This window comes from Fundulus heteroclitus, chromosome 12, assembly GCF_011125445.2.
Source record: "Fundulus heteroclitus isolate FHET01 chromosome 12, MU-UCD_Fhet_4.1, whole genome shotgun sequence".
In the NCBI taxonomy this organism is placed as follows: domain Eukaryota; kingdom Metazoa; phylum Chordata; class Actinopteri; order Cyprinodontiformes; family Fundulidae; genus Fundulus; species Fundulus heteroclitus.
In genome coordinates, this window is record NC_046372.1 from 45,671,598 (window position 1) to 45,682,516 (window position 10,919).

At 39.6% G+C, this 10,919-nt stretch overlaps 1 protein-coding gene across 1 annotated transcript; it reads left to right on the top strand.

Moving 5' to 3' along the window:
- On the top strand, positions 1–10,603 carry LOC105915583 (leukocyte surface antigen CD53). The gene is made up of 8 exons (XM_012849747.3): positions 1–93; positions 588–678; positions 1,492–1,680; positions 1,779–1,853; positions 3,788–3,898; positions 5,181–5,288; positions 7,539–7,622; positions 8,637–10,603. Exons 2-8 carry the CDS (start codon positions 616–618, stop codon positions 8,703–8,705), a joined length of 699 nt encoding a protein of 232 aa, XP_012705201.1. The 5' UTR covers positions 1–93; positions 588–615; the 3' UTR covers positions 8,706–10,603.
- The last annotated feature ends 316 nt before the right edge of the window (positions 10,604–10,919 follow it).

The following is a 10,919-nucleotide window of genomic DNA, read 5'->3' on the forward strand; positions in this document are numbered from 1 at the left end:
TCAGTTATTCTTTGGAATGCTGAAAGCGCCAAATTGACTTCCACCTCTTGCATCAGTCGTCGGGACGTCGGTGGATCATTTCCTGTAATCAAGGTAAGCTTTTACATATTCGGCTTTCCTGTGATTATGGACTCATGTATATTTGTTGAATACTGAACTCGCATGTCTTTTTATTCAAGAAAAAATAACAACTGACAGACAGGCTTCAAATCATCCCAGCGGAAAACATCTTGGCCATGGAAGAAAAAAAAAATAATTCCACATTTTCAAACTTCCAGTCCCTTACTGTAACTTTGCGCAGCTGAGAGTCAGGAAAACAAGCACTAACTGGAAGCTGTTTTCACCAGATACAACCTTACTGAGTATGAAACTTGTAACAAATAGTTAATCTGGCGATAAGAACAGATAATAATGATTAACATGGCCAACAAGGGGCTCCACTGTGGTTCATGGCTCAGTGTTGCCATATCAAACAGTCGTGTCATGTAAACAGCCTCCTGAGTGGTACCACTGCTTCACCCTTTTTCAGATCTTAAAGAACAGAATGTTAGTTTATGAAATGTGCTTTGAATTCCTTTTCCTCTTAGATCTACCAGAAGAAGAGGTTCGTGAAGGATGAATAGCTCCTGTGTCAGTTGTCTGAAAAGTCTGGTGGTGACTCTTCACTTCCTCTGCTGGGTAAGGAGTGAGGGCCTCCACACCCTCATCTCAGACACATTTACTAAATGGGAATGCTTGGACTCTTTAATTGGATTTTTTTAAGGTGTACAAATCAAGCTTTAACTCTTTACACAAAAAGAGACACACACATCCCGCCACCTGTTATCTATACTTGCTGGGGGCTGAGGTGTGTGTGTGTTTGTGTGTTTTCTTGTTCATTTTTTGGGAGGGCAGGGGGGATTTAATCAGTGAAGAACAAATCCAGATAATCATTCTCCCGGTTGGGAAAAGGTGCATAGTTTGGCTAAATCCATGCCTGTGAATCAGCATCAGTCACAAGTAGATTATTGATCATTTACAGTTCCAGCATTTTGTCTACTGGTGTTATATCACCAGTGTGGTGTCACCGTGCCAAGAAACTTTACGTGCTGTGGTGCCACCCTTGTTGAAGAAGTCTAACCTGGATTATTCTGTTTTGCCTAACCTGAGGATAATCTCAAAGTTACAGTTTTTGTACAAATTTTTAGGAAAAAAAAGTACATCCAGTTCAAGAAATGAAAATATACTGTTATCCTGAAAAAGCAATAATCAGAGACCTGGGCCTAGACCTGGGATTAGATTCAGACATACCAAGTATCTATAGTTCTGTGGCACAGCAGTTCATAGTGAGGTGTTAGAACTTCATAATAGCGTTCTCTGTTTAGAAAGTAACTAGAAGAGGTTGTCTTTGTTTATCTTAAAGGATGTGGACTAGATTCAGGCCAATCTGACCCAATTTAACCTTCAACACATAAACTGATCTTTCACTTGTCTCTCTTCCTTATCTTGGAGCTATGTGGAGCCTTCGTGGTGGCCTTTGGGGAATTCCAGATGATGCACTCCAGGTTCGCCTCTCTCGTCACCACTTTCTGGCCCATCTACCCGGCCAACACGCTTGTGGTGACCGGTACCATTGTTACCTGCGTGTGTTACCTGGGAGTGCTGGGAGGCATGAGGGAGAACCGCTGCATGCTCATTACGGTGAGTGTGAGGAGTAGCGGTATTCCTCCCTGATGTGTGATGTATTAGCTCAATGTCAAATTATGTGCTTCAAAATAATCCAATTCCATGTGTCCCAGTTTTATGTTCTCCTGTTCCTCCTGATGCTGGTGGAGTTGGCCATGGCCTGTGTGTTCTTCGTCTACCACAGGGAGGTAGGAGGGTTCAGTTATTTACATGTAGGCAGGAGATCTGTTGGTCCCTATAGGACACCCTGTTGATACATCCATAAACCTACAGTCTTAACCAAAAGATAAATTTTCTTTAAAACAAATTAGATTTGCAAACTTTACTGCTTCAGCTGGTGCCTCTCTCCAGCGGTCATTGAGCGGTCACCCTGGACCGGTGGAGACATACCAGTTCATCACAGAGAAGAACAGAGAAGAACAGAAAAAACAACCTTGCATGCACACACTCACACCTAAAGGCAGTTTAGAGAGACTAAATAACCTTAGACTCAAGTGTTTGCACTGTGGGAGGAAGCCAGAGTACCTGTGGAGAACTCACATATGGTCAAAGAGAACATAATCAGAATCAGAATCAGAGATACTTTGATAATACCAGAGGGAAATTACTTTCATTACACGCTCCAGATATATATATGTATATATATATATATATATATATATATATATATATATATATATATATATATATATATAGAGCGGGTCAGATAATGGATGGATGGATGGATGGATGGATGGAAGCAAGAAGGTCCTGGGTTCAAGGTCTTTCTGCATGGAGTTTGCATGTTCTCCCTGTGCATGCGTGGGTTCTCTCTGGGTACTCCGGCTTCCTCCCACAGTCTAAAAACATGACTGTTAGGTTAATTGGTTTCTCCAAATTGTCCTTAGGTGTGAGTGTGTGCATGAAAGGTTGTTTGTCCTGTTTGTCTCTGTGTTGCCCTGCGACAGACTGGCGACCTGTCCAGGTGTACCCCGCCTCACGCCCCGGTGAACGCTGGAGATAGGCACCCGCGACCCCATGATTAAGCGGTTTGGAAAATGGATGGATGGAATGGCTTTATAAAAGAACTTGCCTTTGTTTGGCTTGTAAGCAAATGACACAAAAATTTGAGAGTAGTAGGAGAATGTAGCAGAATGTAGCAGTGATTAAGTCCTCCAGCAGCCTAAGGCTATGATATAATTCCAGAGAAGCTGTAGCTCAGGATAAACGTCAGACCATTCGAATTCTGGATTTGTACGGTCTGAGCAGAGTTTTCACTGAGAACCCAAAGTTAAAAAGCAGGATAGTACATAGAAGGCAGTAACATGTGATCAACTCCTCACCATACTAGGACAGAATGGACCTCCATCAGTCAGGATTTGGCCCAGAGTTGATTGTCAGCAGTCCATTAAATTAAATTACAGAAGTTGTAAAAAGAAGGGTCAATACTGTAAAAATCAATGCATAAACTGGATGCATTTCCATTTAAGAGTAAAAACATATTACAATTGTTTGTTATTGTAGGGAGGTCTGGAAATCACAGAAGAAATTAGGAAGCTGGTAAAAATTGTAACTTTGCGACAAGATGGTAGTAACAGATTTCCTAAAGAGACACTTTAAAAATGGCTCTTTGGTTAGATGTATGGTGTGTGAAGACAACTCTAGCACCAACTTTGAATAGATGCCGGTTTCTGATTAAGTGACTCATTGATGACTGCATAGAGTTCTCACAACCAATCAGACAACGCATTCACCTCAGAATGACTTGGTACAAATGCTGCTTCTCAGGTTCCACCAGTGTTGTCCCTAGATTCCTTTAGGAACGGACCCAGGGCAGGAGTAACATTCCCAGATATCCAGTGGGCTGTGCGTGTCAAACATTGACAAGTGGAATGCAAGCCCTAAAAGGTTCATGTTCACCTTTTTTCCTGGGTAGTCACATATACTGTTTTACTTTCTTTTAAGTATTTTCAAAGCTTTTGTCTGCCTGATAAGCCTGTGCTCCTTTTATTCAGCCTTTCACATCGCCTCCCTCTTCTACGCTGGTATCTATCGCCCTGACAACAGACATATGTAGCCGTCTGCCCCTTCCCAACATGCAGCACCCTGTGCTGACTGCCATGTTTGCTTTTGTTTTGTGCAGATTGACACATACTTTGAGAAGGACCTGACCCACAGCTTAGAGATCTACATGCAGTCCAGTTCAGAAGGCAACAAAACCATTAAAGAGGATTTCGATGCAGTCCAGTACCTGGTAAATGATAGACATCTCACCTAAAACCAACTGTTTTAGAAGGAGTAAATTAAGGCCATGCTTTTTGTGTGTTCAAAAGGTTTTGGAAAAACCAGGTTTTAATTTGAACCTTTTCATTAAATCTTCTCAATGTCCTTCTTTATCTTGTATATATATATATATATATATATATATATATATATATATATATATATATATATATATATATATATATATTGCACTGTTTCTTAAAACTGCATTAGCATCAGTTGTCACAAATTTTGATTAAGCTACGTTGACCAGCCACTTTATTAAGTACACCTTTTTAGTAGTTACAGGGTTGGACCCTCTCCTGCTAGAAGTAGAAGTACTTTTTTGTAGAATAGATTCAACAAGGTTTGGGGAACTTTCTTCAGAGATTTTGATCAAAGTAGTCGTGGATATAGATCTGGTGACTGTGGAGGCCATTACACCACAGGGATCTTCACTATCCTACTGCATCTAGCCAGCATATGATGGCCATTCTGTGGTCATAAAGAGATGAACAGTAACAATACTCAGAAAGGCTGTGGTGGTTGAATGAGGCTAGTTGCTACTAAAAGGTCCACCGTATGCAAAGAATCCGTGATGGTCCAGTTTTAGTAGATCTGTGTGAATTGTTTCAGAAAGCTAATTTCTTCCCCATTCGGATACTTGCTTTGAAAACTAGATGCAAGTCACTGTCAGCCCGTCTAGATGCTAAAAAAGTTGCTGTTATGGTATTCGCTTATTTGCGATCTGTGTTAAGTAATTGAACAGGTTTATCTAATGAATGACTTGTGAGTAGAACTCATTTAAACCTAGACTTAAACTGGGCCTTATGTTATGTAAGATCTGCCTTAACTTTTGGGTAATGGTGAAATAACTGTTATTTGAGTTTGGAAAACTTTCGTGTGATGCAGTTGCTTTGTGTCTACAACAAAACTAAACACATCACTACTAAAAACGGAATGTGGCCTTTGATGCTGCTATATAAAATCGTATGAGTATCTTTATAATTTCCTTTTACATCTCCAAGCAAGCAAAATGATCACATTTATTGCTCATCAACTAATATTTTAGTTTGATTCAATTTTTTCTTTCATGTATTCTACCTCTACAAAAACTGTGGCTGTACAGTTTCTTATGTGACAATTTTTAAAGTGATAATACACCCTCTGTCAATCTTAGTGGTTAGTGCCAGGATTATTTAATCTAATCTAAAGTGTGCATAATTTGTAAACCTACCAGCTTCTATTTTCTATTCCCCCCCTTCCTCCACCAGTTTAGGTGCTGTGGAGTTCAGGGTCCAGGTGACTGGAAGGGGAATACTCCCCTCTCCTGCTGCAAAAAGGACCCCTGTAACACTGCCAACCAGCCCAACTGGGAAGAGGTGACTCACTGTGTTTCCATCACTGTATACTTGTACTTTTAAAAGAGAGACCCTGAATATTGTGTAGTGTCTAGTTTGAGTGGACCCTGCTATAGGCTGCAGATCTGTCTGAATGGGCCTTTATGTCTTTATTACATCTTGCTTACAATAGTCACCAAATGCTCCGTGTTTGAAAGAAATGAAGAGGCTTTTAGCAATTTTTGAGATTTGATGAACATAGATGTGACACTTGGCAATACCAGCAGTCCCCATCAGATTTCTATTACTGTTTGCTATTTGAGTTGTATATCAGGACAGTCACTTAATGCTGCAACACAAATATGGGCAAAATGGTAGTTAGAGAAACATGTGGAAAACAAGCAGGATAGATAAACATGAGTTCAGTCAACAAAAACAAAATATTGGTACAATGAATAATACGCAGGGGCTTGCCAAGTTATTAACACTTTTTAATTTATTTATTTATTTACAATTTTTCACAAAATCCCAAAAGAAAATTAATTGCCGCCTATTGCCTTTTAAAGCTGCCTAATTAGTAAAGAGTGTATGTAATCTGATCTCAGTATAAATCCAGCTGCTCTGTTTTTGGCCTGAAAGGTTTGTGAGAGAACATTGGAGAAAAGACAGCTTCATGAAGACCAAGGAACACAGTTCAAGCCATCGTCTAAAAATAGAAAGGGGATGGCATTGATGAGAGAAGCAGCCAGGAGTCCCATGGTAACTCTGGAGGAGCTATCATCTATAGCTGACAGTTGGGAGAATGTGTTGACAGGGCAATTATTAGTGCAGCGCTCCACAAATCTCACTTTCATGGAAGCGTGACAAGAAGAATGTACTTTGGTCAGACGAGACCAAAATCCAACCTTTTTTCCTACATGCAAAACACTGTGTGTGGCAGAAAATACTAAGTGTTCCTTTGAACACACCTTTCCCTCTGTGGAACATGGTGGTTGCTGCATCATGCTGTGAGGAGGCCTTTTTCAGTAGAGACATGAGACCAGAGCATAGGTTCATCTTCCAGTAGGATAAGACCCTAAACATACCATCAGAGATATAACGGAGTGCTTTAGATCAAAGTATATTTATGTGTTATAAAAATTCCCCTTCCACTCTGATTGAGCTTGAGCTTTTTGTAAAGTAGAACGGGAGAAAGAATCTTCTTGCAAAGCTGCTAGAGACATACCCAAAGAGTTTTGCAGCTGCAATTGCGGCAAATGGAGATTCTACAAATTATTGACCCAGGTTGGCCAAGCACAAACGTGCACCCCGGTTATCAGATGGTTATTTGTAAAAAGTTTGTATCATTTTCCTTACCAGTTCACAATGATGCACTGCTCTGGGTTGGACTTTCACACAAAGCCCCAATTAACTACACCTAAGTATGTGGCTGTAACGTGACGAGGGAAATGGTCAAGGGTGATTTTCACTAAGCAGATTTGTTCAGATGTTTGGGTATAGAGCTGTTAGGGAGGAGGAAATAAATGGAATTTTTATTTTTATTTTTTGTATTTGGTCAGGTTATTGAGGTGTGAAAAATAATAATTGAAAAATAGGTAAACTTCCAGGGGAATTACAGGAGTGACAGGTCATGGAACTCAGCTGAAGACATCAGACAATGACGGAGAGAGAAACAGAACATCAGGCAGTACAATGGAAGAATCCAGCAGTGAACAAAGTGAACAAGTGAGCTTATGTACTAAGGCAGGGTTGGAAAGCAACAAAAATCAACCAGAGGAGCTAATCAAAGGAAACGGGGAGCTACTGAGGCAGAATAAATACAGGGCAGCTGAGAGAGGGAGACTAATTAACACAGAGGGAGGTGAGCCAAGACACGCAGAGACTTCTTACCAGTTGAAGACAGAGAAATAAATCCAACAAAAACATGAATTAATATGGGAAGGATAAATTGATCATTAGTAAACAGTAAGGAAATACTGAAGACATAAACAGAAAAGAAAACTAAGACCCAAACACCTGGAGAACATGACCGATGCTGGGAGCTGAGTGGTAACACAACAATTCCATGCAGACAAAACTGCAAGAATGATTGACTGTTCTACTGAGGGCATTAAGACACTTGCAGAAATTATAGATAATGGTGGAGTTTGTTTAGCATAACTAGTGGATTTACAACTTCAAAAATGCTCTTTGTAACTTCCTGCGAGTAGGTATTTCATTTCACTGACCCTCCGGCCGGTAAATCTGCTGATCTGGAGAGATAAACCCTAATCTGTTTGTTTGAACTTGCAGGGCTGCCTGGTAAAACTGAGGAACTGGTTTGCTTCAAACTACCTCAGCACAGCGTCAGGAGTGGTCACCATGTTTATGATTCAGGTACGATACATTCAGCATTCCCGTTTTAAGAAACATACTTTGATTTAATGAATGCACAATAAGTGTTTTCCATAGGCTTGAAGCCTGCCTTTACAAGCCCCTCAATGACAAGCCAAGATTATTTGCACTGTTTGTAACTATGAAAGCCTTACAAACCAATCAAATCCAAAAAAAAAATAATCCTGGTCAGATCCATTGTATGTATGTATCAAAATTTACTTGACTGAAGGGTATTTTGTGGTCACCCAGCATTTGTTTATAATTAAACATAATTGCATCTAAATAAAAGTTAATGTTAAACATTTGGAGCAATAGCAACATGAAGTCCTTGTTAAATTGGTTTAAAAACATATAAATAGGGAACAGTCGACAGCGCACCCCGAATAACTGTAAGAGTCATGACCTCCAGATGTGGAAATATAGCAAATGGGCCACAGGCTGATTGTCAGAGAGTCACTGTGATTTTATGGATGGTCTTTGGATGGTTTAATCAAAAGAAGAAGAAGAAAAGAAGATTTTAATTCATCCATATAGAACTCACGATGTACAGATAGTCATGTTTTGTTGTGGCACATGTGTCAGCTGGCAACGGAAAGGAAGAACATTTCTTCTTACTGCGGGTCTGGTGACTTTCAGCAATGTATCAGAAACTTCTGTGTGTGACCTCACTTACCAATTTAACAGAGTTTCTCACCATATCTCAAGATTCTAAATAATCCTTTTACTGGAGTCAATGAGGGCAAACTCAAGAAGAAACACCTAGGTGTTGAGTTTTAAAATGCTGTGATCACTTTCTTTGGCCAGGAAGGAAAGTCTACCTTTTGTTAATCCTACACCTTAGCAAAATAAAGTTATTGAACAGATTGTTGTAAATGGTTTGTTTTTCACAGTCAAACTGATTTTCTCAAAGGTGCAAAAGCACTTACAACTCTAATTGAATGTATGCTGTTAAGGTATTTGAACCATGGTTTAGTGCAGATTTATCAGTGTCTTTCTCATTGTCTTTGTTTACAGTTTGTGTGCCTGAGCATCACTATGCCTCTGTTTTGCCACTTCAGTCGAAGAGGACTGGGTTACAAGTGATAAAGAGGTCCGCGAAGCTTCCTGCAACTTAGAAAAACATTTGTGTCAACAGGATCATGCAGACGCATCCACCTTCCTCCTATTAAAGGGCTACGATATTCACCCAGAGAAATGACACATGTAAATGTTGGGAGATGTTTCCATGTAATCAGAGTCTGGCTCTTATTGATTTAGAGTTACTGGTTTCCAGTGTGGGTAAAATAAGACTGAATATTGTTTTATGCTCAACATTTATACCCTGAATGGGATCACTTTATTGATTTAAAGAACTCCCCTGAAATCCAGTAGCTTTTCATGCTGAAGCACAAAGCAGAACTACTGCCCTCAGGTCCTGACATAAATGAATAAGCTATTTGCAAACTGGTAACCTGCAGCCAGTTTTTTCTCTGTTCTTTGAATCAACGCTTGATAAAAGTCATCATGAGTTCTTTTCAGATTTTGCGGGAACCTGCAAAATCCAGCTGTTCTAACATGTTGATGGCTCGCTCAGCTGGTCTCCTTTAAATAGCTTGATCTGGTACTTCCCACTGATTCACTAACTGAGACATGAAGGTTCGGAGGTCAGATGAGTCTATTAGTCTAATGTGAACAGGCCTGAGGTGCTTTTCTGTATCTAAAATGTATCATACGATGTACCGTTTAATTGTAACTTAATGTTAAATGTTTAAAATCATTATTACAAAAATATTATGATTGAAATGTTTGTTCATCCTTGCGTAATGGGGCTAAGTTAATTGAAAAACTATTAGATGTCTTATCATTGACTCTCAGTTTGTCTTTCTTTCAAGCTAAAAGGGATAATCGAGATTATTTAAGTCAGGCTCTGTGTGGGTATTATCAATATAAAGAAGTTTTCAGAGCAGTGTAAGGCTAACAGCTAATCAGATGGCACCCCCCCCAAACCACATGTCACCACGCCTGGTTATGTTAGCGGATGCTGCTAGCTCTATGAATTGGCTACATTAGCCGTGACTTGTCAGTCAGTTCTAAACCTGCCAACATTGGAATAAAGTCCTGGATTTTGTGTCACTGTGATTTGTGCAATGGCATCGAAGATGATCCGATCCATGTGATGAGCAGGCGGAATGATACAGTCAGCAGCCTCAGCAAATGTATTTCTACATAGGCGTAGTTACGCTAAGGTTGTTTGGCCAGCAATCTTAAAAGCTGTCTCTTGTACAGTGTAGACATTGATATCTGCCAGCATCGTACTGCAGTACTGAATAAACTTCCACTGAACAACAGACTTTTTCACAAAGTCATTGATTTGTCTACCATATAAATATCTGAACTATCTCATTAAAAAATGTTGGTTTGCTCATATAGTTTTAGAAAAAGTCCCATTTTTCACATTTTGTTAGATTGTTTGTCACAAGAAGTATAATTTTGCTCCCCCACTTTGTGCCCACTATAATGCATGAGTTCAGCTCGGTTGTTTAATGGTAGAGTGAATGGGTACATTGCTCTAAAACATGGTCTGCTTTGTGTGACTGTTATTATTTTCAGATTGTTACATATGCAGGTAATCAGCAGAGGAAACCAGAGTTTGATTGGGTCTTTTGGGTTCGTGCAGCTCATGCTGAGCTGGAGCACAGACACAATATCAGACTTCTAATAATCTCATTATTGTTCCTGGCACACAGATTATATTATAAAGAACCTTGAAAAAAAACCTCGGTAGGTTTACAGTTGGATGAAACCACTGTGGATGTTCTGTACGTGGAGTCTGTATGATGATGGGGTTATGGCCTGATACTCTTCAGTTTGTTTTACCAACATGATTAACAAACAGCCTGAGTGACGGTGAACCCACATGCAGCTCGCCCAGCATGTGACAGAAAGTCCTTTATGATGTGTGAGAGGCATTGCCAAAACAAATAAAACATAATGTCAGAATATTGCGGCCAGATTTTTTCTGATCTTTCTGATTACTCGTTTCAAGTCAGTAGGTTTTATGCCACAGCTGCACAAGGGACACAGTACTCTTAATTTTTCTTCAGATAAAGATATGTTTTTAAGTAAATAAATCAGTGAATCCTAAAGGCCTCTAAAGATCCTCAGTTGTAACACAGATTTTGACAAACAAGCTACAGGCAGGTTCAACGAGTATTCCAAGTCATCCATCATTGTTTTTAATGTTTATGATTAATGTAAAAAGCAATTGATTTATCATATTTTCCTTCAGAACATGTCAAACAAACAAACAAGAGCTAA